This window comes from Haemorhous mexicanus, chromosome 7, assembly GCF_027477595.1.
Source record: "Haemorhous mexicanus isolate bHaeMex1 chromosome 7, bHaeMex1.pri, whole genome shotgun sequence".
In the NCBI taxonomy this organism is placed as follows: Eukaryota; Metazoa; Chordata; class Aves; order Passeriformes; family Fringillidae; genus Haemorhous; species Haemorhous mexicanus.
Window position 1 is genome coordinate 3,220,339 of NC_082347.1, and position 26,579 is coordinate 3,246,917.

The 26,579-nt window shown below is 44.8% G+C and overlaps 2 protein-coding genes across 3 annotated transcripts; both read left to right on the forward strand.

The window, feature by feature from the left end:
* The first annotated feature begins 10,312 nt into the window (after positions 1 to 10,312).
* SRGN (serglycin) lies at positions 10,313 to 13,470 on the forward strand. The gene is made up of 3 exons (XM_059850874.1): positions 10,313 to 10,472; positions 12,220 to 12,367; positions 13,143 to 13,470. Exons 1-3 carry the CDS (start codon positions 10,382 to 10,384, stop codon positions 13,354 to 13,356), a joined length of 453 nt encoding a protein of 150 aa, XP_059706857.1. The 5' UTR covers positions 10,313 to 10,381; the 3' UTR covers positions 13,357 to 13,470.
* Positions 13,471 to 13,854: 384 nt separating this feature from the next.
* Positions 13,855 to 26,398, forward strand: VPS26A (VPS26 retromer complex component A). Of its 2 annotated transcripts, none has more exons than XM_059850876.1 (9): positions 13,855 to 13,967; positions 17,052 to 17,201; positions 18,864 to 18,936; positions 20,903 to 21,059; positions 21,498 to 21,662; positions 22,089 to 22,195; positions 23,196 to 23,264; positions 23,820 to 23,962; positions 24,828 to 26,398. In XM_059850876.1, the coding sequence occupies exons 1-9, from the start codon at positions 13,965 to 13,967 to the stop codon at positions 24,939 to 24,941; spliced, it is 981 nt and encodes a 326-aa protein (XP_059706859.1). In that variant the 5' UTR covers positions 13,855 to 13,964; the 3' UTR covers positions 24,942 to 26,398. The 2 variants fall into 2 exon arrangements, with proteins under 2 accessions (XP_059706859.1, XP_059706860.1); XM_059850877.1 differs by lacking the exon at positions 13,855 to 13,967 and adding an exon at positions 14,032 to 14,044.
* Positions 26,399 to 26,579: the final 181 nt, after the last annotated feature.

Here is a 26,579-nt window from a genome sequence, read left to right on the forward strand (position 1 = left end):
CTTCTCTTTGCAGGCTGTACTGGGAGCTCTCTGAAGCTCTTAGAGATGAAATACAGAGCAAGAGGTGATGGCCAGAGCCTCCAGGGGACGTGGGGCAGGGGAAGGGACAGGCTGGCTTTGTGCAGCATGGCATCTTATCGCAGGGGCTCCATGCTGTGGTCTCCTCATCCCAAAAGTTCCACTCCTTCTTGGTGTTTCTCGTGGGCAGCTCCTCAGAGCACTGACTCTTCCTTCCTCACACAGCAGCCACCTGACCCCAGTGCCCTTCCCAACCACCCCACTCTTTTATAGAACTCTTGGTAAAGTCAGGCCTGCTCCTAATCTTGGATAACTGGCCCAGCTGCAACTCCTCAGGGGTCAGATTACTTTCTACATTATCTTTATTTCCTTATATTCCATCCCCCTACAGCAGTGCACCAGCAGTGCTGTCACTGACCTGGTGACAGGGTGGGAACGTGTTCACAGCACCAGAGGGCACTCAAGGAGAACGGCCAGAACAGCTGGAATCTTCTGGGGGTTGAAGGGGAAGAAACATCACATCTGCTTAAAGGGTGTGAGGGGAAAGCTGGTACATCTGAATGGCAAAAATCTCTTCTGCAGGCTGGACTGCTAACCACAAGCAAATAGGCCAACAAAAAATGGGTGCTGGAAATGAGCAGTAGCAAAACTCAAAGCTAGATCAGCTACTTGTGTGCCTGCAGAGTCAGGGAGAGAGTGAGTGCACGTGCCTGGGTGTGTTTTTTTCTGTTTTACTAAATAGTTGTCTAGTCAGCCTCTAGGAGTTTCATTTTTGTAGGCAGATCTTTAATTCAGATTTTCCTGTGGCCTGAAAATAAGACAGCCCTAGTTTCTCAGTGAAACATTTCTCAGCAGGCTCTATTGCACATTGTTTTTGTCTGATTTCAGTAAAAGCTAGTGTGCACTTTTACCACAAACCAAAAGATTAAAATTTTTTCTGCTAACTTTTAGTTTCATATTCAAGCAGAAGGCAGCAATACATGTTTGGAGTAGTTGTTTGGGATTTTTTTCCTTCTATGCTTTTGCCTTTGAGCAAATTTTGTAGAGCCATCATCATTAGTTTTCTTGTCATTTGGAGGAGGATAGTTTGTGGGCTATCCTAGCATTAAAAAAATGTTTTCCCCCCCTCAAATACTGGTCTGAAGTGTGAAAAATGACCTGCAGGAAACTGCAAAGCTGAATGAAGTGCAGGGTGATGTATCCCTTTTAATAATTTGATGTAGCCCTTTTAACCATCATCAGGTGTGCAGAGAAACACCCTGAATCCACCAAAACCACAGTGAGAGCTCAGCAGGCAGGCAGGAGTAGGGCCAGAGGTAAGAAGGCCTGCTAGAAGAAGGATCAGAGCTTTTTCAGCACAATCAGTGTGATTGGCACTGTGGCTTGGAGAGCTCTCTCCTCTGAAGATACCCAGAACACTTTGGCCCTAGAACACTTTGGCTTTCCAACTTTAAAAAACAATCTATTTCATATAAATGCATATGAAGTTACAGAAAGCAATTATGCCAGTTCATCTCCTAGACTAAATGCTCAAAGCTTCTGCCAGCTAATTCTGTTTTATTTCTGGAGACTGCATGGTGCCAGAAGCTCAGCACAAAGTACTATGCTGTGCTTCTTTTAAGGCATGTCTTTTTGAGAAGGCCCTTTGAGTAATTCCTGTTTGTTCAATGATTTGAGAGAATGAACTTATGTAAGTTTCTGTATTTAGTTAAAAAAAAAGGAGGTGGGGAGCTTGTTGGATTAGGCAGCAAAGCTCCCTTCAGGAATGTTGAGTTTTAGCTGTAAAGTATGTGTGAGGTCAGGCATTTATTTCAAAGATTAATTGAAGATTAAGTTCCTGTGAACTCTGTTTAACCTGCATTTCTATTCCTTTCTGTACAGCAAAAACATCTCCCAACTGAGAGATGAAACCTCCTTTTTGTTGTTCTACTCAGTTTTTTCTCCTTAGCCAGCATAAAGCAGTGAGATTTACAAGAAGTCCAAGTTTCTGCAGAATTCCTGTCAAGTGTGAGATCAGAGCCATAACCTCAGTGTATTTCTTCAAATAGCATGCAGCACTCATGAAAAGTGATTTGGTTTGATCAAAACCAGTTTGGGTTTAATTGAAGTGCTTAATTCTTATGTTGGCTAGAGGTGTGGTAGGTGTCATAAACTGGAGTGATGGGCATGGTTGTTGTGAAAAAAACCAGTCACTTGTTTTTAGAATTTTAAAAGTGGAATAGTAATAAAATGGTGATAAAAATAGTAGTATAATTAGAGTAATAATTATTTGGACAGTTTGGATTAGGACAATATGAGACAATAGAAACAAAGAGTTAAGGACAGTCCAGGTATCTCTTTCTGGGCAAAATAAGCCCAAAAAAGGCCCCACGTTAACAGAGGATGAACCCTTAAAAGCCACAGCCTGTTGCATATCCATACACCTCATCCATGGTGCATCAATTCCATTCAAACACAGGATTCTGTCTGGGCAGGGTCAGCTTCTTCCTCTGAATCCTGACAGTGTCTTCAGGGCTGAGCGAGGTGGGAAGAAGTTCTTTTCTTCTGATAATTGAGCAATAAATTCTCTTTCTCTGGAAGATTTGGGTGTCCTGTGGCTGCTGTCTCGGTGCAAGTCTTCTCTTAAAAAAAGTATCTTACATAGCACAGTTTCTATTTTAACATTTTGTTATAACCTAAAACTATATTTAACACACTACTGAAGAGAATTAATACAGCACCACTTTCTAACACAACACATATAATATTCATTTGAACATTTGCAAAAAGCCAATCATAAAAACCCACATTTTTCACAGGAGGTTTGGTCCTGCCCCAGCACAGGCTCGGTGTGGATGGTTTCCTGCTCTGTGAGCACATCAGATGTGGCAGTGTGATGGTGCTTCCTCCTCCAGAAATACTCTGGGGCCTGGTTAGCCCTGGCAGCAGGCAATGAGAAACACCAGTGATCCTGTGAACACGAGGCTTTACCCATCTCACTTTAGTTTGGGCTTTCCTTTTCGCTCAGCACGGAGGGAGCAAAGATGACTTTTGCTTGTGTGTTTCTACAAAAAGACTGAGATAGTTGGTGTTCCCTGGATGTTTTCTGTGGAGCTGTTCATTGGAGGATGCCCAGATGTGCCCCTGCAAAGGAGGATGTAACTAGTCTGGCAGCTCATGAGGCAAACCCTTGTGCAGTCTCGAAATTACAGAACTGTTACGAGAAAGCCAAGTGCACAAAGCTGTGGTGAGGAGCATTTGTCAACTTTCTTTCCTCTTCTATTGCAACATCTGTGGCTATTTTAGAGCTGGCTACAAATGATTAATTTTTACTTTGAAAAGTTCTTTTACACACTTCCTGGGAACTCTGTCCAAAGTGCCTCCTTGTGCCATTTCATTTTGCAGTCTGGTGGTTTCTAACCCCTCCTTGTCATGGGTAGGTGCAAAACCAGTGGTTTCCTGATGAGAACTATTTGCCTGGCTGCCTTTTTTTCCAAAACCATTGTTTGGCTGTGCCTTTGCAGCTGAAGAGCCAGGCAGACTGTTGGGATATCAAACACAGCACCTTTGGAAAATGTGTTCCTTCCATTCAGAAGAGAAACTGACTGTTTGGAGAGAAGCTGCTGATAAAGTGGTCCCTTAACTCCAAAGGTTGCAATAATTTGGGTGTTTATAGCAATATTTTAAGTATCTAGTGCTTGCATTTTTGGCATCTGGCGTGCACAAAGTACAGCAAAGTCTTTTTACACACTCATTGTGGCTGTGGAAGAGATTTGTTAGTTGGCACTGGACCAGGATACAAGGATTTCTCTGAGCTTTTTAATGCAATTTTCTGCAGAAACAAAGAGGAATTGGATGAGTGATCAGTGAAAGACTGGGATAGGCAAGTGATGAGTGAGCTGGTGCTAGTCTGTGAATACTGTAAGAGGAGTACAAAGTGCTTGTGTCAGAGTTATTCTGAGATCTGTGGGTGAAATGCATTTTTTTTCAAAAAAAGGAATGAGCAAGATGATTTTCTGCATACTTAAGTGTCTTGGAATGGAGCAAGAGCAAAAATTTCTCAGGCAGGGTCTCAAACCACTCTGAGCCATTTCTGGATTTCTGGTTCAGGTAACACCAGAGGATTTTCACAGCAGCCCATGAGAGAATGCAGTCAGGTGGGCCCAGAGCCTCCTCCCACCTGAATTCCAGGACTTTTGAAATACCAGAGGTACTGATGAATCATTAGAAGTGATTTCTAATGTAGACAAGGAGACAGAAATTGAGATTGACACATTCTGCTTCTCTCTGCAAAGGCACAAGGTATTGCAAGTGCAAGAGTCTTGAGACTCTCACCTCCCTGGCCAGCCTGTCCTGGCCTCCCTGCTGCACCCTTTGCTGGAAATGTTGCATGAGGTGAGTCTTGCCCCAGGCTTCAGCTTTCCCCTGAGTCCTTGAAGTAAGAAAAGACAAAAAAAAAAAAAAAAATTTTCCTAGGTAATGCAAATGATGTTTTCAAAAGGGATGTGCTCATCACGAAAGGGGGCAGAGCAGCTTTGTCAGCAGGGCAGTTTCTGAACCTGAGGAGCAGCAGTTTGGAGCCTGTTGCTTGGTGCTGCAGCAGCATCATCCCAGAGAGCAGGGAGCAGATCCTTCCAAAAGACCTGGGAGGCCTGGGGAGTGCCAGTCCTGCTGGGAGAGGCTCCTGTGGCAGAGCTGATTTTCCTGCTTTTCCTCATTTTTCTCTTCTGTCACATTTCAAAATGAAAGGATGCTTCTACTAAATCAAAGGTGCTTAAAGCTAGCTAAGAAATTCCTAGCTCCTTTGGGTGATAGGAAAAAAAAAAAATACCCTTCTCTTTTAATGTAAACATAAATTCACCTCTTTCCCCAACGATTCAGTGAAGATCACAAAGCTCCAACTCCAGGCTGGTTAACTGGAGCCCAAACACCAGCTCTGCTCCACTTTACACACAGGATGGGAGCAGCAGCTCTGGTTCATGGGGAGAGCCCCACAGGAGAATCACTGCTTCCAGCTCCTCTTCATCTTCCCAAATTTACTGATGTCCTTTCTCCCCAGACGTGGTGTGAAGTTTGTCTGTGTCACCAGTGGTGCTTGTACACAGAAATAAGTTTGCACTTGTGCAGGCAGTGGAGGCGAGGTGAGCTGCTTGGGGTGGATCTATGGGCAAGAGCCCAGGGCTGACAAAAAGCATCTAAAAGCTGTGAGAAGCTCACTTGTGTGAGGCTGTCCTGTGCTGGAGAAACCATCTGATGGAAAAACAGCTGTGTCTAATTCCTGGGTGGCTGGGCTTGAACCAGTAACATGCAGCAACACCAACTGGTTCAGAGTGAAAACACATTCCCTGAGAAGCAGTGCAGGAGTAGGGCACCAGGCTTTGCTTTGAAAGCAACTTTGTGCCACCATCCTTCTCTCCCTTGTTAACTCCTTCTGGGTTTAGGGGCATTTTCCCAACTCCTGTGCTCCACTGTGCAGGTTCTGCTTGCACTGTGGGGCTGCTGCTGCTCTGGCTGGAGCTTTAAAGGACAGTCAGCTGCTGGAATTGCCTCCCTAATCAGTAACCAGAGCTTGGCTGCTGTGTCATGCCTTAACAAGATGCTGCTTTTAAACTGTAGTCCTGAAATTGCCAGCCAAAGCCTTCTGCTGCACTGTGCTCCAGCAGGTGGGAGCAGAAAGCATCAGCAGTCCCAGCAGCAAGGAAAGCTGATTTTCCCACCTGAAGGACAGGCCTGTTGCTTGGCTGACTTTTCTGGGAGAGAGGGGAGATTGCTGATGGGGAAAGGTCCTTGGCAGCTGTGCTCAGTTTTGATGCAGCTGTGGCTTTCCAGCAAAGATCTCCCCCTGCACTTGTTGATCTTCACCATGGGAAGAGAGGAGGAGTTGTTCTTCTGCGAGATCTAGATCACAGAAAAAATCCAAATCGGGCAGTGAGTGCCTGATTTCTACGTGATAAATTTCTTCAGGGCTTTCTTACAAGATCCAAATCTTATCTGCAGGGCCCAGGCCCTGGTGCTGCCCTCAGAGGAGAGAGGGTGGCACGAGAGGCCAAGGGATGCCTTGTGCTGCTTGGGCTGTGATGCTCTGGGTGCAGGGGTGAGCACGGGTCAGCTGTTGAGCTCTGATGTGACCCATGTTAAGAATTAATTTTTCCTCAGGGCTGGATTTAGAAATCCCCCCAGCTGGACCCAAATCTCTCTCTCTGGGTTGCCAGCTCTTTGTTATTTTGAAGAGAAGAAGCTTTTGCTTTCAGTCACCAAAGTTGGTTGGTTGAACATGAGCTGGTGGCAAAAGGCATCCTTAAATTTAGCTGGACTGCCTGCCTGGAGGGGAACTCACTTCTGAAAGGCATCAGAGGTGATTTTGGGCATTTAACAGGGCAGCTCATGGGTACTCCCTGAGATGGACCAATGGGCCCAGGGCCTGTTGGATATCCATGACTCTCATCCCACTTCAGCAGTGAGTGTCAGGGAAGAAAACTGTTCTGCCTTTCCAAAAGGCAAGATAGGCAAAGGAAATGCTCCATGTGTTGGACCCAGCTGCCATGCAGACACTCTCCCCTGGGCTCTATCCCTTGGTTTGTTTATTTTTCTGTTGCCATCATTCTCTCCTCACTCTTGTTTCCAGCTCTGCTTGTAACACATGTAGCCTTTTCTGTACTGGCTGCTCCCCAGAGCAGTGACCTGTAAAAATACCTATTTCTACTGTCTCAGCAGAGCAAATAAAGAGCTGAGCATCACAGGTGCTTCAGGATCACCCCCAGCTGCTCCAGCTGGCTGCTGGCTTTGCTGCTCCATGGGGATGAGTGTTTGAGGGGTGCAGGGGTCAGCTTGGATTCCCATGGAAGCCAGGGCTGAGCTCCTGTCAGCTAAGGCAGGGGAAAAGCTGACCCTGAGAGCAGAGCTACCCCACAGCAGTTAGGGTTTATCTGATTGCTGAGCAGCTGTCAATCAGAAACTTCTTTATCTGACCCTGCCTGGACAGATAGTGCCTTGCCTTGGAGCCTCCCTGATAAGCCCTGGGCCTGAGGGTGCCCCTGCACCCATGGGAGTCCATCTGTCCATCTGCCAGGAGCACAGGCTGCAAAATAAACCTGGGCTGCCTGCTGAGGAAAAGCAGCAGAGGGAGTGGCCTGACCCTGCTGTGCCAGACTGCTCCTCTGGACCAGTCTGCTCCCTCAGCCTTTGCCTGGGCTGGGGCAGAGCAGGGGTTCATGTCCAAAGAATTGGCTGAAACACCCCATGATGCCCCTCTGGGCTCCTGCTGGGATTTCCTTTTGCCCCACATTCTGCCCTGGTCAGCAGAGCAGATGTCCTTGTGCCCTCCTGCAGGGTGGTCCCCATTTAGTGATGTTATAAATTCCTCCTGAGCCAGCTGGGAGATACAACAGCCCTGAAAGTTACTGCTAAGGAGCAGTTCCACACTTTAGAGTTTATTGTAGTTTAAGACTACTCCCAGATTTTTCAGGCAGATTTTTTCCCCTGGTGTCTGCTCAGGGGTCTGGGTGCACAATGTCAGGGTAGCCTTCTCCCCTCTCCCCAAACTAATGCCTTACAAAAATGCAAAGCAAGAGCTTTGCAGGTTAAGAAATCTGCTTTGCATGTGATTTGAAAATAATGGCAGCCCTTCAGTACAGGAGCTGTAAGGCTCCAGGAGCAAATTGTGCTCTCAAATACCGGCTCCTCATTTATTTGCCTCTTTTTGTAGGCCTGTTCTGTTGGGATATTTAATCTTTCAGTTTGCATAGACAGGATCTAGGCAGGAAGAACATTGTCCTATGAATCTTTCTCACAGTTTATAGAAGGCAAATTTGAGGGAGCTGACCTTGGTATGGTGACTGAGCTTTCCTCTGTGGATTTAAAATACTTAACTTAAAATCCTGTCTCTCTTGAACTGTGATAGTCATGCCATGGCACGTTTCAAGGTTAGTGTTCCAATCTAGTTTAGCTCATGTGCTGTTCTCTGTTTAAAAAAAGAAAGTTTGTTAACTTCCAGCAGTTTGTGGCCTCTAGCCCAAGATGAGACTTTTTAAAATTAGAGCTGATTATTTTCATTCTATGTCTTGAGTGGTTTACAGACAGTGCTCCTTGGGCATCCCACAGAGGGCATGCTTTACTTTTAACTCCTGCACATCCCAGACTGTTTCAGATCCAGGTCTCCAATCCCTTCCCTGTTTGTAGGAAGGTGGAAAACTCTTTGCTTGCCAAGCACAGTGGGGTGTGGGCACCAGCAGAGTGCAGCAGGGCAGGAGATGGGCACGGGCTGTAGGCTTCAGGGCCCTGTTACTCAGATGAACGTGAGACAGGGGTGAAACATCTGCTTTGGACTTCCCACACTTTACCAATTGTAAAGAGATCTCATTTCCTGAGGCGTGCTGCAGACACAGAAACAAATAAAAAACTGTGTGGCAAAACTGCCAGTGCTACAGCTTCCCCCATCAGTTGATGGTACGAGGCAGATAACTCGAGATCTCCCTCCAGCTACAGGGAATTTGCAGCCCCCTTACCCACAGCAGCTCCCCAGGACCGTGCCCACCGGTGGGCATCGCTCTGGCTGCATCCCATGGGGCTTCCAGTGCCACTGTGGAAACTGCCCTGGGCTGCTGGGAAGGGCAAAAATAGCCAGTGGAGTTTTGCTTTCTCACCCGGGGGTTGTTGTGCACAGAGGAGGGTGTGAACAGGCCAGTGTGTACCCGTGATCAGCGGAAAGTGAGAGGTGCTGTGCAGGAGTGGTTTCCTCATCACCTCCCTCCCGTGTTTGCCCAGCTTCCTATTGATGCTGAGCACTGCCAGAAAAGAAAAGAAAAGAAAAGAAAAGAAAAGAAAAGAAAAGAAAAGAAAAGAAAAGAAAAGAAAAGAAAAGAAAAGAAAAGAAAAGAAAAGAAAAGAAAAGAAAAGAAAAGAAAAGAAAAAAGAAAAGAAAAAGAGAAAAGAAAAGAAAAGAAAAGAAAAGAAAAGAAAAGAGAAAAGAAAAGAAAAGAAAAGAAAAGAAAAGAGAAGAGAAGAAAAGAAAAGAGAAAGCTGATGCTAAAAATACAAAGTAGAAATGATGGTGGTAATATAAACCACTGCACACGAGTCCTTCTGCACCTGCTTGGTTTGAGTCTCCTATTTTTCCTGTGCCAGAGAAAAAACCCCATGTGCAGAGGCTCCCAAAGCTGAACCTGCAACTCAATCCCTCAGTCTGGTGGTAAATCCCAGCCTGGAGAGGCGAGGGAGCTGCTGGAGTCTCTTCTGCTGCTTTGTGGGGTTTTGGTGGAACACCATGCCCTGGGGAAAGTCACTGCTGAGCCCAGATCCCCACTGGGGCCTCTGTGGACTTTCCACCACATAAAAATAGGTTTACCACAGACAACTTGCACTATCAGCCCCGGGGCTGCCAAGGCTGTGCAGCACGTCAGGCCCACACGACAGTGCCCCAGTTAATCCAGCAGCACTCTGTAAGAGGGAGAAAAACCTCCACTGCTTTGACAACCTCATTGTTTGTCATTTCTTCTGAAGGGAACTCCAGCCTGCTTTAATCACAGCCAAAAGGCAAGCAAAAGGTATGAGCCAGCTGAGAGGGAGCTTCTATTTTTCTGTCTGTGTAAGAGCTTTCATGGCTTTTCAGATGTGTACCTTGTGGAGCCACATGTGATCCAAACCCTTTGCCACATTCCCTGGGGCATTTGCACTGCACAGTGATGATCTGGCCAAGCAAATGGCCTGTGCTCTTCCAGAAGGAGGTGATATGTTTCTACCAGAGTATGTTATCTCACTTCATACATTTTTTTCACTTCTACTGTGAATATCTATGATTCTGCTTTCAAATAAAAAAACAAACAAAAAAACCCAAACAATCCAAGCCTGGCATGAGATTCCAGAGATAATTTACTTACTTCTGTGGGAAAAGAGGATTCCCCAGTTGGTGAAACATGTACTGACTGTGAGTAGCTGGCTTCTAACCAGTCTGGTGGACTGGTGAGGGCTTGAGGCAGGGAAAAGCAGTGCCAGTGCCAATGCAAAAATGCAGTTGACCTGAAATCAGGGAGCATTAAGCACTGCTTTTTCACTCTCAGCACTGGGCAGAGCCTGGGTGGGATGTGTGCCTTGACCACGGGCTGCTGGCAGCACCACCTTCATCCCAGCTCGTGGGTCCTGGGTTTGCTTTCCTCCTTGGGCAAAACAGGAGAGGAAAGGCAGAGGAACTTTAATTTGGACTGATGGAGGCAGGAAGGCCCCAGTGCTGGGCTTCTCTGTTCATGTCTCAGTCCTGTCAGTCAGGAAGTGGTGACGCAGGTTATGGGTTGGGTTTGAGGTTTTGGAAACTTTTTCTAAAAGTCGATCTCCTCGCGCCGTCTTATTCCTGCAGCGTGACGCCGTGCTGAAGGCTGGTTGGAGCAGAGGGATGCCAGCCAAGATGCAGCTCCTTATCAGATGGAACGGGAGGATTTTCCTGGCTGTTTGTTTAATCCTCTTTGTGGGATGCACAGCACAAGGTAAAATGGGGTGGTTGTTCTTGTGGTAATCCTCTTTCTGGGCTGTGCAGTGGAGGCCGAGTTAGCAGCCTCCGAATTTTACAGCCTGGCCTTCTTTTGGGGGTCATGAGATCTACTCAGAAAGGCTGTTTTGCTAATGTTTCCTTCTCTGGGGGGGGGAATGGCAAGAAAATGTGCTTTTTGCAATTGGAGCATTTCAGGCTTTGAGAAAAACCTTCATAAAAGGTGTGTATGTTTTCAGTCTATGTATCTCGATATATATTTTTCTAAATGTCCCTTTCATAGTGGTCTGGTTGCTGCTGTTTCTCAGCTGTGAGTTACAGACACAGTGTGTAACAGTTCCCATGTCATAACTCCTACGGTGTGCTTTCTGGGGGGAGCAGGAAAGGAAACTGGCTGTAAGTATGAGGAAACCAAACGGTTTATTCCGTAAAACATTGCAACATACACCACGAAAATGACAAAAGGGAAATATTGATTCATGATGCCCTGCTCCGTGGACTTGTTTCTCGTGAGAGAAAAACTGCTCTTCAAGCATGCAGATATAATGTGTCCACAAACCAAAGCTGTGGTAGAGATAGGCTCTCAATATGCATTACACTCTGAGGCTGATCTTGGAGGAATTATTGCCTGCTTGTTCTGTGTTGCTTATTTGCAAATTTTTCAGCTGCAGCAGTTTATTTTGTTGCCAGTGTTATTATTAAAAACCTTCTTAATAATAGACGAGGAGAAGAAAATAAGTATGAAAAAGGAATATACTATAGAGACAGCAAGAAATTACACCCATGAGATCTTTTCTCTTTTACAGAAGAGTGTAGGAGGTAGCTGAAAGTCATCCAGTACATTATGGAAATATATAGGGCAATAGAGAAGTGTAATTACAGAAAGATATTCCCAGGAAACGGAGAAGAAAATAGATAAAATGCCAACAGGTTGAGAATGCACCAGGAGGTTTCTGTACAAATTAATTACATGAGACCAAGAGGAAGGATGAAATGTCACTGCTCCTTATCTTTATTATGTGATCATTATTTTGTCGTTTTGGTATTTTTTGAAGAGCCACATTTTCAGTGACAGCCTCAGTCAGGCATCTGGGGAGCACCAGAACTGAAAACCTGGGTTTACAAAGCCTTGTTGTGTCTAGGAGACTGACCTGAACTGCCTCTCCTCTGGCAAGTGCTCCTCCATAAACCCCAAACCTGCTCCCGTGGCACACCTTGAGTTTCTCACATCCCCACCAAAACCCAACCCGCTGAACTTGAAGGGGCAGAGCTGGAGCCAGCACAGGAAGGAGAGCACAGGAGCCAGCACTCTGCAGGGTGCCTTATCCCCGGAGGTTCTCACATTATTTTCACATCCCTCCACCTTCAAGGAGAGCTGCAGGAGGCTGAGCTCCGAGGTCCCCCCGTGGCTGTGCCGCACTGTGAGCTGGGGATGAGCCTTGCTGTGACAGCAGTGCTTTCCCATGGACTTCCTGGTGCAGTGTGTGAGGGGATTCCCTGGGATTTTTCATGGACTTCCTGGTGCCGTGAGGTGTGCCTGATGTCTCTGACGACAAAAATGTCACTTAGCATGTCAGTAGCCATTTAAAAAAAAACATCTTCAGGGTTAATTTTCCGGAGGTTGAGCAATCAAGGGCCACAGAAATTACCTTCATCCGCTCCTTTTAGCCTTATTAGGTGCTGATAAAGCTCACAGGAGCTGGTGAATAATGTCCTGGTGGACAATGTGTGGCTGATTCCGCCAGGTGCTCCGACGCAGAGGGCGAGGTACAAGAGGGTGAGGTGCCGGCCTGATTCCTGGTCTGCCAACTGCATCGAGGAGCAGGGGCCCTGGTTCTACATGCCCTCTGGTGGGGCCAACAGGATCCTCCCTCCCATGGCAGACCCGTCCTTGTAAGTTCATTTGCTGCGTGCTTGTCGTCGAGGCTAGTGTGAAAAACGCCAACCAATTGTTTTCTAAAATTTTAAAAGTATTAAAATGGTTATAAAAATAGGAATACAATTAGAGTAATAATAATTTGGAGAGTTTGGATTAGGACAATATGAGACAATAGAAACAAAGAGTTAAGGACAGTTTGGGTACCTTTTTCTGGGCAGCATAAGCCTGAAAAAGGTCCCACGTTAACAGCGGATTAACCCTTAAAAGCAACAGCCTGTTGCATATTCATACACCTCATCCATGATGCATCAATTCCATTCAAACCCAGGATTCTGTCTGGGCAGTGTCAACTTCTTCCTCATAATCCTAACAGTGTCGTTTTGCCCGAGGGAGGCAGGAAGAAGTTCTTTTCTCCTGCTAATGGAGCAATAAATTCTCTTTTTCTGAAAGATTCGGGTATCCTGTGGCTGCTATCTCAGTGCGAGTCCTTTCTTTAGAGAAAAAGTATCCTACGTAGCATAGTTTCTATTTTACCATTATGTTATAACCTAAAACTATATTTAACACACTACTTAAGAGAATTAGCACAGCACCACTTTCTAACACAACACATATAATATTCATTTTAATAATTGCCAAAAGCCAATCATAAAACACGCATTTTTCACATTAGCACCCCCCAATGTATTATTCCTGCCTTGGCAGTCCTGTCCCAGCGTGGCTCGCTCACGGTAACGCGAGGCTTTGATGTGCTCATCTGAGAGAGAAAATTGCCACTCTGCGTTTCAGGATGAAGAGATACCAGGAGCTGGGTGACATATTCCCTCTCTCCAGTGAGGATGCCGGCTCTGGGTCCAATGCCATGGTGGAAGCAGAGCCAGCCTCTGGGTCGGGGCTCGGTGACAGTGTCAGCTTCTCTGAGGTGAAGCTGCCTGCCTTCCTGGAGAGCCTGCGAGGCAGCGAGCTGAAGGAAAAGCTGTCGGAGGAGGATTTGCTCCTGTAGGGCCAGAGACGTCTCCTCATGCGCCGCTCCCTCGCCTCTTCCCCAGAGCCTGACCCGACAGCCATGAAGCGGTTTTAAACCAGCATCAATAAAAACTCTGCCTTAAGACCTTTACTGCTTTTGCTTACTAAAAGCATTGTTGTTCAGTCTGAGCTGCCTTTTTATGTGTGTGCGTGCAGCAGCCATCCCAATGGGGGGAACGACAGCGATGGGTGCGCACCCAGCTCTGTGGGAAAGTCATCGTGCTCTGAGGGGAAAAATTCCAACCCTTTGTGCGCTGGGAGCCGCTTGCACTTTTACAGCAGCCAGCCAATGGCCTATCCCGAAAATGAGCGCCAAGTCCTGCCAAAAGGAAAGGTTCATCACCGCCTACCTTCCTGAGGGGACCCCACAGCGCTGCCCCTCCCGGCCGCCAGGCGGCGCCCTCCCGGGGCGGGCACGGAGCTGGAGGGGGCGGTCACGTGCGGGGGGGCGTGGTCCCGGAGGAGGGGTAGGCGTGGCCTGGGGAAGCCGTAAGGTCACATGACAAGGGGCGCGCGGCCGGGGGCGGCTGGTGCTGGTGCTGGTGCGCGCGGGGCCGGTGTCGGGCCGCGGAGGGGGCGCGTACCATGGTGAGTGCGGGGGGGGCGGCGCGGTGGTGGCGGTTATGAGGGAAGTGCAGGGGGGCGCGGAGCGGGCGCGTACCATGGCGAGTGCGGGGCGGGGGGGGGGCAGCGCCGATCCGCCATCGCCTGAGGCGGCGGCCTGGGCAGGGCGGTGCCTCCTCTCCCCCTCTTTCCTTCCAGAACCAAGGATTTAGGGGGTTATTAATTTTATTTGCGGATAAAGAGTGCCCGCATGACCTCGGTAGGGCGGGGTTTGGCGGTGAAACTCGGGTTCCGTGTGCCCCGCGGAGCTGCCGTCGGGGAGAGCGCCCGGGCGGACCCGGGGTTATCGGGATCTTCCGGCAGCGCCGTGAGGCAGCGCTGCCAGCCGCGGGCTCCGCTCCGTGCGGAGCACACCCTCCGCGAAACCGTGCCCGGCAGCCTGGGCCAAGTGCTCGGTGCGCTCCCATGGAGAGGTTAAAAAAAATCCGTGCTGTAAAGAGTCATCGGGATCGATGGCTTTGTGGTTCTGGGGTGTTCGGGTTGCTTCACACGTGCAGGAGCTGCTCGGGGCTCCGTGTGAGGCTGGGATTTCTGCACCCTCTGGCAGCCCCCGGCATTCCCACAAGTCCTTCAGTGCAGTTATTGCACTTCAGGGCTGAGGGCAGCTTGGGTTTGGTCCTGATGTAGCAGAATCTCCAGCGTCTGTCTTTCGCACGAAACCAAGAGCGGAGCCTGGCATTTGGCCAGTTTCTGGAAACCCCAGTTCTCTGTCTGCATTCTCTTAAACTGTAACATAATAAGCCCTGTTATAGCTATCTAAAACACTTCTTGTTTTGCATAGTTTCCCCGCAGCAGTATCTTCGCTAGCAGCTGGAGGAGATGCCTGCTGCTGACTTCTTTATTTCATACATTCTTATTCTCTCTGAAGGAGATCATAGCTAATCTCGGAGGAGTGCAGTTGAAATATTTACGTGCAGTCTCCTGAGAAGTGAGGTGTTACCAATGTTTGGTCTGGTTGACCATTTAAATGGTCAGCTTGTAGTTTAGAAGGTACTGTGAGAGCGTCCTGTATGGTTTGCTTAAAGGTAATGTGCTTCCTTCTTTAGTTAGAGGGGAGTATAAGACTAATCTGGAAAGCAAGTACAGTTTCAAGGAAAGAATGTGGCCATGCTCAAAAGTATCTTGTGTTTAAAATAGTCTACAATTTGGAATTCTTGTTGAAACTTTCTGCTTTTTCTCTTGCTCTTCCCCAGAAGCCAGGAATGGTTCTAGCGTGCACTGTTTGCAAAACAAAACAGCAAAAGGAATTTTTCAGCAGTCTGGACAAATCTATGCTTGGCAGAGACTTGGAATACATTTTGGTCTTCTGTCTGCTGGCCTTGTTGGTCATCTGCTGCTGCTTTCCCCTCAGAACATGTAGTAGATATAGCAGGGTTTCAGTTGGAGTCACTCACATCTTTGTGGGTTGATGTGGGGCTGATTGCTGAGCACATACAAAGTCAGTTTAGTCTTGTGTGAATCACTGTTCTCCAGCTCCAGATTGCTCTGGGTGCTCTCCTCTCCAGGAGGGGTGAGCATGAAGTTGCTCAGTGTTCCTGCTGCTAAGCAGTAGCATTCAGATCCAATCTTCCCCTAGGCTCTGCATTTCAAACTTCAGGTCCCCAGAATGTCTTGGAAAGAGTTCTCACTCCTTTTTTTTTAATGTTAAATTGATGAAGTGGCAGCGATTGTGTTGTTTAACCCCAGCTGGCAAGAAAACACCACCACTGCAGCTCCTTGCAGGCTGAGATAAAAGTTTAATAATTGAAGCAAAGTAAAATATAATAATGGTAAATAATAAAATAATAATAATAAAAGGGAAACAGGAATGAGTGATGCACAGTATAGCTGCTCACCACCTGCTGACTGATGTCAGACCCCTGTCAGCCCCTCCTGGGTAGCTCCCCCAGTTTATACACTGGGCAGGACACTGAGCTTGGAGTATCCCTTTGCCTGGTTTGGGTCACCTGTCCTGGCCATGCTCCCTCCCAGCTCTCTGGTGTCCCTCCCCACTGGCAGGGCATGAAGCACAGAAAATGTCCTTGACTTAGGATGAACACGACTTAGCAACAACTGAAACCTCAGTGTGTTATCAATGTTATTCTCAGACTGAACCCAAAAAAGTGCTGTATCAGCTGCTGAGAAGAAATTAACTCTAGAAGAAGTTAACTCTGGCCAAAACCAGGACAGACTGTTTCATGTATACCAAATTCATCTGGTTGAAGCAGATGTTCTCTTGGAGAACACAGTGTAATAGCTCAAAAAAACCCCAGAAAAATCACACTGAATTAGTGAAGTGTCGTCTGCTTTAGTACATCAAAGCAGATTAGCGCCCAAATCTTTGGAGGAAAATGTTGGCTTTTGTACTAATCTCGTTGAGTTTCCCATAGAGCCACAAACATGTTTTGCAGCTCCTTGTAAGAGGTGTTTGTGTAAGATCAAAGGATGAGCTCTGGCGTTCTTGTGTTCTTGTGCTCGGTGCAGGTCAAAAGTTCAAGCACAGAGAATGCTGGGGAAAGGTGAGGAGGAGCACTGTGCCTGGAGCAGTGTCACACACCTGTGACACCCCTCTCTGTCATGGCAGCCTTGTGCAGCTCAGGTGGGCTGCCTGAAGAACTGCTGCCTCTCAAAGCTGCTGGTGCTGTCTGCTAAGATGACTGTGCTGTGTAGGCAGAGGCAGCAAATAAAATCCCAGTTCCCCTTCCCCAGCTAGGGACATGCTCTGGGCTTTGCATTTTATCCCCTGTTACTGTTTCTTTCCATTCTACTTAGCTCTAGTGTTTGGGTTTTTTAGTGGTAGCCATGGTAGTTACGCTGTGTACTTTTTATAAATATGATATTTAGTAAGAGCTGTCACTGCTTGTTACTGACCCGATTTCAGTTATTTGCTAGATGAACAGCTGTCCTTTGTCACCACTGTTCCTTGGGTCTCTGATACATAATGGCTTTGTAACTTCGTGGAAGGACAAATGTTTTTTCCACAGCATATAGTGTACAGCTGCAACTAAACACCACATTTAAAATGGAGTGTCCACTGTGTAGTAATTTATCCAGTTCTTGTTGTTCCAGAGTTTTCTTGGAAACCTTTTCGTTCCTGTTTGTGAGATTGATGTTGTACTTAATGATGCTGAAACACGGAAACCTGCAGAAATCAAAACAGAAGATGGTAAAGTAGAAAAGCATTTTCTCTTCTACGATGGAGAATCTGTTTCAGGAAAGGTAAATTTTTATTTAAAAGTGACTATTAATCACTGTTCTGATTCAGGCATGCAGATGCATATGGGAAGGTAAATGAAAAAGTGCTGTAAGAGTCCATTTTCAGCTTGTGTTGTTATTCAGAGGAAACCGTTTTGCTGTGTATGGCTTTTTTAACCACAGTCATTCAGGCAGCTGATCGAAATCAACATTTTTGAATAGTAACTGTTTATTTATTTCTGGTCATCTGATATTTATGAATAAGCTTTTTGTGCAATGATGTGCAATCCTACTGTTGCTTCTAATGAGAAAACTCTTTCAAACTGGATCCCCCTGCTTCCCCTTCCCTTTGAACTCCAAAATCCACAATCCAGTACAGGTAACAGTAATTTCTGGCTGGCACAGTCAAAAATTTGCATACCCTGAAGATAAGCCTTGCTCTCCATGTCCTGAAGTGATTTCTGGATTGCAACAGAGGAGCAACTTATGAAGTTCAGCTGACTGCTGAGTCAACAAGAGTTTTTCTTACTGGGAGAAAAGACAATGAAGTTGAGATTACCAGAGAGATTTCCCTACATTCAGTATTGCACCTAGGCACTCCTTGCCATCACTGTTTTACTGGAGTATTCTCCATTCTCACTCTCTGAGTATTTCTGTTACGATTCACTCTTCCTTCAAAAGACTTGAGCTGGGTACTGAGATTGACTTGTGAATGCCTGCTTTGATCTTGACTGACCTATAGCACTGGGCATCTTCCTGCTCTGGCCATACCTTTCTGTACAAAGATCTTGCTTCTCTAGAAGGATCCTTGCAGGGATGTGAAGGGCCACGAGATGAGCCTGAAACCCAGGAAACAGAGGGAGAGGCTTATGATGACCTGCTGGAGCACTGCTGGCTTGTATCAGGGACACCTGAGAGGTGCCTGATGAGTTTTGGCTAACCCAGTCACAGTGGCATGAGGAGGCCTGGGAGACCTGAAATTTTTTGGACAGTTTCTCTCTACCCCATCCTTTTTTTCACCACAAAGATGGATTGTTCCAGTGGTTTACTTCCAACTCAGATAGTAACAGTGTGCTGGATTTTTGTACAGGAATTTCTCTGGTCATCACTGCCTTACAAGAAAACATTCTGTATGTTTAATATTTACATGTCTCAATACAACATAACCTTGTGGAATCCTTTCTTGTCTGTTTTTGAGAATTAAAACCACAAATGAAAGTCTTCATAGTAGGTTTCATTATCTGTTATTTTTCATTGACTTAGCCAACACCAGTATTTAACTGCCAGAGAAGGGACTGAAGCTCACATGACTTGAAAGGAATCAATCTCATGGCATTTCGTTTTTGAACTTCCAGATGTGACTGTCAGAAGATGCTTTGAAGCATCATGGCTGGCTCTGCTTGAGCTCTGGCTTGCTTACTTAATTTTGGGACTTGAAAGTTCCAATTTTAGTTATAAAATTCAGTCTCGTGGGTGTTTAGATTTTTCTTGAATGTTTTAGTGGTGCCTTGGAAATGCTTAATTTCATGATCAGCTGTTTGAATTGGCTGCCTTCAAGTTCTTGAGAAGAGATCTTGGTTTCCTTTTCCTTGGATATGTTTTCCTTTTTACTGAGATTGTGTTAGAGTGAAAATGTTGAACAAATTTAACTTGTGTTTGTTTTTTTTGGTTTTTTTCCCTTGGTAGGTGAACGTCTCCCTTAAACATGGGAAGAGACTAGAGCACCAAGGAATTAGAATTGAATTTGTAGGACAAATTGGTGAGTTTAAGCTATAGAGGGGCTTTTAGGTGCTTGTGGTTTATGGAACTTGGCATTGTGACTATCAGCAGCTCGGCTCAGACAGTGCAGCCTTTTCTGATCAGTGGCTGATAAGGGCCAGAGGAAAGTTGTTTTCCTTATTTTAAGCAAGTGATGTGCTAATTTGTGCTACTCAGGAAGTAGGAGAGAGAGCTGAGCTGGTGAGTATTCAGTCTGTCTCAGACTAGCTAAAAGTTGGATTAATAACCACTAGAGATTTAGGCACAGAAAAGAAATTAAGAGGCAGCTTACAGCAAAGTACTTTTTAAAATTTTTTGGTAGTTGGTTTTATAAAACCAATATAAGAAATGTAAATTTCTTCTAACTACCAAAGTCTGCTTAGAGTTTAACTATGAGGAATTTTTATTATATCTTAACTTCTTACCAGTCCAGGTAATCTCTCTGCACCCTTGGGCTGATGCTAAAATTCCTTCCCTCAGTGAGCTCTTTGCATTGTTGTCCCCCTGGGAAGTAATTGCTCAAGTTTCAGCCTCACACAATTGACTTTAAATGGAATTTCACAAATTCCCTATTTCTCATCAGTCAGTAGGCTCCAGTGTTCTGTGTCTCAGGTGTGTAGCAGCTATGACTGAGACCTAGCACCTGCTGCTTTATGCTTGGAGGCTTTGATCAGTAAGGTTGTAAAATTAAACTGTGAGAATAAAGCAGCACTCTGATGGGAGTGAGGCAGAGACAGGAAAAAAGGTCTCAGCTATGTCACCTTCATTTAGTCTGTTGTCTTCTCACAGCTTTACAGATTGTTTTTCATCTTGACTGACACATTTCATTCTCTAGATGAATTTAATTTGATGTAGTGTTTCTTGAAATTCATGCATTTCTGGGACTTTCTGTTATACTGCATTTGGAAGCCCACAGAATTATGCAGATGGGGTTTAAACTACTGCTCTTTGTACTTGTCCACGTTTTCTTGCATCCCTCCAAGTGTTAGTATAGAAATGCAGAAAGCATTCCAGTAGTGTGATCTCTCTGCATTGTTTGCAGACTAACTCCACATCAAAGCTGTATTTCAAACCAGCTCTTCAGAGTACAGCTTTTCTGAGTGGCACAGAAAGTATTTGATATGCAGCATTAGATAAACTATGCATTAGATAAATGCTTGTCCCAGCATTATTTGTGGTCATATTAGAAGTTACTAGTTAGTGTCAGTTTCTACCACACTGGCAGTGATAAATTGTGGAGTTGGTCTGCTCAGTTCATTTATTCTCTTCTGGAAAACTTCAGTCTGTGTAACACCAACTACCAATGCTGATGTTTAGTTTTGAAGGGGAGAGAAGCTTATTTTTAGATACTGAGGTGTTTGGGTTTTGATTTTTGGTGAGAATTGCATGACATAGCTAGGAATGAATCACTGACAGCCCTCTGGGGACAGGAGATGCTGTTGCTGTGGAACTGCCTTTGTTCCCAAATGACTGACTTAGACCAGGGGTCATAATAAGCCATTTGACTGTACACCAGTAGTAATAATAAATTATTTGCTAGATGTTGTTAATCTGCAGACCAGGTTAGGATCACTGTCCTGTCCTAAATAAGGCAGCCCTGACATTGCTTAGGTTTTGTCCCTGCAGCAGTAAATGCTGGAAGCCAAAACCAGGCAATGCTAATTACAGAGCATGCAAAGCAAGAAGTACTTATTAAAGCTAGCTAAACTGTCATTAACAAACAATGCCATGCTAGTGAAGCTCTCAATGTGTTCTCTTCATTCCAGTTAGTTCTTTAGGGATGCTAACTGTAGGCTGCTAGAACTGAAGGTAATTTGAGAACCTGAATAAAACATTTGGTCAAATGTGTGTATTTTAAGTTAATTGCTTCTGTTATACTCTCCCACCTGCTGCTGCCGAATCAGAGGCAATTTTGTTTGCTAAAAATAAACACTGAAACATCTTTTCCTTTAACTTTCTAACTTTAGAACTCTTCAATGACAAAAGCAATACCCATGAATTTGTAAACTTAGTGAAAGAACTGGCCTTACCTGGAGAACTGACCCAAAGCAGAAACTATGACTTTGAATTCATGCAGGTTGAAAAGCCATATGAATCCTACATTGGTGCCAACGTCAGACTGAGGTTTGTAACTGCTAAACCTTTTTTTTTCCTCTCCTCCCCTGCAGAAAATTCATAATTTAGCAATTATGCTGCCCCCTCTTCCTCCTTTTAGTTATTACATGTAAAAGCCAGTAGCTAGTGTGCCTTGATTTGAGTTGTGGAGATTTTTACACAATGTGGTCTCTTCTGCTTAATTTGGAATCACTCAGTGCTGTTTGTATCAATAAAATTCCTCCAGTTCAATCTAGTGAAGATGATCCATGTCTCTCCTTTAAAAGAAAAACCCATACCCACAACTGAAGAAAACACTCCCACATTGTTTTGTCTTGTGTTTTGGTGTCTTACTCTTTTTTACAGATTGTACACTGCTCTTTCAAAGAATAGCTGTACTTCAGAACATGAGGGCTCTCACTTAGCAAATCTGAATAATTCTGGCTAATCCAGTGCCTTTCTTCCTAGGTATTTTCTAAAAGTGACAATAGTGAGAAGGCTGTCAGACTTGGTGAAAGAATATGATCTGATTGTTCACCAGCTTGCTACGTACCCAGATGTAAACAACTCCATCAAAATGGAAGTAGGCATTGAAGACTGTCTCCATATAGAGTTTGAATACAATAAGTCAAAGTAAGTGTCAGAGCAAAATCCTTTTAAATAAATAATTGGTACAAAATTACCAGTATGTAATCCATGGTGACCAACTTCACCTTCTGGAGACTTAAAATGTGAAGTACTAATTACACAAAGGCCTTTATGAGATATAGTTGGCTGTTCTGTCTTCAGTGCTAACAGGAAGGTCACTAGCAAGTATTTAAGAGTTAATTTTGGCATTTACACCTTTTCAGTATGACTGATAGCATTTCCTTAACTGGTACTGATGGAATGATGGAAATACTGTAGTTGCTCTGGTCTGGCTGAAGTGCTTAGTTGTTCACTGGGGAAGTGAGCTCCTAGTAGTTTCCAGGCAGATAACTGCCTGTGTGACTTGTGTTCAAGAAGGTGCAAAACTTGTGTTTATTCTTTAACAAAACCCCCCATTTTGTTCTCTTAAAGGTATCACTTGAAGGATGTGATTGTTGGAAAAATTTATTTCCTCTTAGTGAGAATAAAAATTCAGCACATGGAGTTGCAGCTGATCAAAAAGGAGATTACTGGAATTGGTAAGAGAAACAAAGTCCAAATGAAATGGCAGCTTGTGTGCCAGTTGAGCCTTATGCAGACCTGCAGACTGAAGTCAGTAGCTGCAGTGCTGGCTAAACAGTGCTCCACCAGCTTCTTTCCCACTGGAGTTTGAGTACCATGTGCATTTTGTGCTTTGGCAATAATACTTCATAGTCAATGCCATCAGTATGTTTAATTGCTCTGGGGTTGTGACTCTTGTGACTCTTCACAAATGTGAACCCTTTAATACATAAACACACAGTAGCTTAATCAGCCTTAATAGATGAAGAACAAGGGAGGAGGTGTAAAATGCATCCTGGAGACCCCCTTGCCTCTACAGGGACTGGTAAACATCAGCATGAATCAGTCATGTTCTAGAAATGTGTCATTTTCTCTCATCCAAAAAAATGGATAGATGGAAATATCGAGTGGCTATGAAGCAGAAACAGCTTGGTTATTGCAGATCAGGCTTGTACTTGCTGGAACAAGGCTGGAAGAGGCTGTGGCTCATGACACTTCATTCCCCAGTGGCTGGGGTTCTTGGGAGCTTCTTGGATGGAGAATGAGAAAGCTTTCTGCCCTTCCTCAAATGGAAGCTGTACTTTATTTCTGGCTCTTGAGCTGGCTGATAACCCTTCAGTTCCTAGCTTGAGCATGGCCTAGCAGTACCAGTTGCCAGCTAGCTGTGCTCACCAAGCAGAGCAGTTTCAGGATTCCAGACCCTCTTGCTTTGTCTCTTTTTTAAAGTTTGCATATCCAGGGCTCCTTTGGAGCTCTGGTGCCCGCCTCTGCTGTATCAGTGTGGTGGGGGGAGGGCAACAAAGATGTCCTGCCTGGGAGAGGGTTTTGCTTGCTTTAGCCATGTCTGACTTAGATGCAAGACAAGGGCAAAAATGCAGTGCTGTGTTAATTTAAAAGCTGCAGAATGGAAGTTGTTGTGATAAAACTTGGTGAAAGTTTAAAACTGAAGTGTGTGTTCTCACAAACTTGTTTCACCAGGACCCAGTACCACAACAGAGACAGAAACCATTGCAAAGTACGAAATAATGGATGGGGCACCAGTTAAAGGTAAATAACTGTGATTGTTTTCAGGGGGGAGCAGTTAGTGCCAAAATCCTATTTAATTGAAATTTCATTTAAATCCCGTTTAAAAGATCTGACTTACACAATTTTTTTAACTGGAGAAACAACACTTCTCCTTAGGTTGGTGAAATGATGATGCATTTTCTATTTGGAGAAGACATTTTTGTGGACTTAGGGTATTTCCTTGGGATCCCAGTAACTTTTACCCTTATTTACCATTGGAAATTCTATGATTCTTTCATCAAACCTGACTCCATGGTGTAGACCAGCTCTAAAGAGTTCAAAATACTGATTCTCCTGGCTTTCCTGCTTGCACTGAGAAAGGGTTCTCCCTTTTCATTTCATACTTGCTTCTGTGCTCAGTGTTATAGTTCTGATTTTTTGGTGGGTAGTTTTTTGTCTTTTGCATGTTTGTTTGTTTTTTAACCAAGGAGCAGCACAGGCAGTGCTTGGGAAAGTGCTTCTATTTTGCATGTCTTCTGTAACTATATTAATTATTCCAGTTGTCAGGAACTAATTTAAGCTCTCTGGTTTTTGCAGGTGAATCGATTCCTATAAGATTGTTCTTAGCAGGCTACGACCCAACTCCAACAATGAGGGATGTGAACAAAAAATTTTCAGTGAGGTACTTCTTAAATCTGGTGCTTGTGGATGAAGAGGACAGACGATACTTCAAACAGCAGGTATGGTCCATGGCAGTCGTGTTGCAGAATCATCTGGGCTGTTTTAATGCTGCTTTGAACCTTCAGCAGGTTAGAAGGCACCTGTGCTCCATGTGTGGCATAAGCATTTGTGCTGGCAAGTGTGCTGACAGCTCTGTGATGTGACCTTGCAGAAAAGGAGCCCAGGGGGATGCTGGATGCTATTCCAGCAAGGACAGGGTGCTCAGTACCACAGAAGCTGCTTTGGGGATACCCAGACAAAACTCTGGGTGGGTAAAATGAGCTCCTGGTGCATTTGTTTGCTTCCTGAAACTCCTGCAGAGAAATCTCCCCTCCTGCACTAGCCTGGGTTCAGAACTGCCAAGTGTTAATAAGGAAATTTTCCTGAAAATGTTAGAGAAGATGAGGTGGTGCTGAGGAAAGGGGTAGCCAAAAGGTTCACTGGAAGAAGCTGTGTGTGGATAATATCAAAATCTTCCTGCTACAAAGGAGACAAGACAATATAATTAAACATGGAAGACAAGAGGGAGCTGGAGCATACAGTGGCTATGGTAGGCTTTGGATTTTGAGAAAAGGAGGGAGAAAAATTTCTTGAACTCTTCAATACTATTAAAATTGAGGGTAGGGTAGTTCAGGAAGGGGTGACTGCTCAAGATTGCAAGTATTCAAGCAGTAACTAAATATGTAAACCTTATGGTGGTGTCTTTCTGTTACTTTCATATGAACTGCACTGATAAGTAGTGGGGATGCATTTTTTTGTGGGCTCTTGTGTTTGGTTATCTTTTTTATTTTCCCAAAAGTTTTAGTTTATCAGGAACTTAAGATACTTGATGCTGTTGCCTTAATGGCAGCTGTTGGTTTCAAGAGTGTTTTCTTCCTCAAACAGGAAATAATTTTATGGAGAAAAGCTCCTGAGAAGCTGAGGAAACAACGGACAAACTTCCACCAGCGATTTGAATCTCCAGAGTCACAAGCATCTGCTGAGCAACCCGAAATGTGAACTGGTCTAAGGTGAAAAACTTTGCAGTGCTTCAGCAGGTTAAAGGTGGCAGCAGCCTGTGGGAAAAGAAGGCCAGAATTCCCATTACAACTGTCTTCCTTCATCTTGCAGTGCTGCGTTTACCGTGCTACTAAAGCGTTCTTCAGTTAAACATTCAAGTATGTATATACATTTAAAATAAAGTGCTTTCTCAAACACTGGAACTTTCTTAAGCTACTATTTTATACTGCACATTTACTTTTATTTGATAATGTTGTATGCACTTGGGTATGCAAAAGCTTAAGTCTAGTTATTTCCATGCATGGTAGGCTGGTATATTTGATTTTTGCTGCTCACCTCTACAGTGTAGACTAAAGCATTTCTTGTCTCTCATGTTGTTTATTGCATGTTTGTTTCCAATGTTGCTTATTTGCTTTGTTTTGTTTTGAAACTGCATTAAGACACAATGACTAAATCACACTAAAAATCAAGGTTTATGGTGCATTTGTCCTAAAATCTCCTGATTACTACATTAGACAGGGTTTAAGTGAAGCTGCCTGTATGTGCACTATGGTTGGAGCCCTCAGAGCAGCGGTTCTAAGAGGCTTTGCATCTGTCAGTAACAAAGAATATTGGGAAGCATCTTTGCCCTCTCTCCCCCAGTTCTCTGTCAGACTTCTCCAAGTCTTTCACACGAGTTGCTCCTGGCTTTTGGGGGCTCGTTACCCAGTAATTAGTGACTGTAGGGATGTCATGAGTTCACCCTCAGCTGGTGAGCAGGTGAACTATTTGAACATAGTTATCTCACTGATGAAGTAAATGCTGGTAACATTGATTATTTTGCAAATATGTGAAACTGTGTTTCCTCCTGGCTTCATGATTCCAGTGTCTTCACAGTCAATGTCTAAAACTGTCCTGACAGGAGAGGCAAAGTGTCCCCAAAGGACATCCTTCTGGGCCTCTTAGAGCAAACGAGCTTCTTGTGGTCTTCTGCAAAGGTATTCGAAGCCAGGCAAGCCTTAAAACTTAGAAGCTTGTCTGGCCCAGCAGATTGTTTGTCTTTATCATCATCTCGTAGGCATGTAGTGTTTGAAGAAGTAGCTTAAAGGAGTTAAGTGTTGGTGTGTTCATGCAGAGCGTGGGTCTGTGTCAGACCTGTGGCTTGGGCACAAATGGAAGCCTGCTGTGAGGAAGGCAACTTGCACTCGTACTTCTCTTGGCCTTTAAACCAAGGCTTCTCAGCTCCGGTGCAAGTGTCATTGGTAACCTTACTTTATGAGTAAGTAAATAATCAAATTACATTTCTGTAAGAACTGTTTTATTACTGCGGCACTTTGATAAAGCAGAGACTCTGTGTACTTTATGCTAGGATACTCCTAACGCGGATATCTTCGGCTGAGAGCAAATCCAACTCCCTCATGTAAGTGCCTGTTCAGAAACTTATAAGAATAAAGTGAAAAAAAAAAAAACCAACCAAATATTTTCATGGTCACTTACATGTCGTAAACCTGGGCGAACGATGATTTTGAAAAACCTGATTGTACTTACCCAGCCTCAGATTGTGCAACCGTGTGTAACGAGCGGGGAGAAGCCATCCTGAGCTGCTATTTGAATTATTAAACCAGCTGGATTCTCACTAAACGCGCCTGGTCTGTGTGT

What these genes read in the sequence shown, in the direction of transcription:
- SRGN (XM_059850874.1), top strand. Translation starts at nt 10,382, where the DNA reads ATGCCAGCCAAGATGCAGCTCCTTATCAGATGGAACGGGAGGATTTTC. An exon ending in TGTGGGATGCACAGCACAAG is followed by an intron (nt 10,473 to 12,219) that starts GTAAAATGGGGT and finishes TGATTCCGCCAG; the next exon opens with GTGCTCCGACGCAGAGGGCG. An exon ending in CCCATGGCAGACCCGTCCTT is followed by an intron (nt 12,368 to 13,142) that starts GTAAGTTCATTT and finishes TCTGCGTTTCAG; the next exon opens with GATGAAGAGATACCAGGAGC.
- VPS26A (XM_059850876.1), top strand. An exon ending in GAGAATCTGTTTCAGGAAAG is followed by an intron (nt 17,202 to 18,863) that starts GTAAATTTTTAT and finishes TTCCCTTGGTAG; the next exon opens with GTGAACGTCTCCCTTAAACA. An exon ending in AAAGGAGATTACTGGAATTG is followed by an intron (nt 22,196 to 23,195) that starts GTAAGAGAAACA and finishes TTGTTTCACCAG; the next exon opens with GACCCAGTACCACAACAGAG.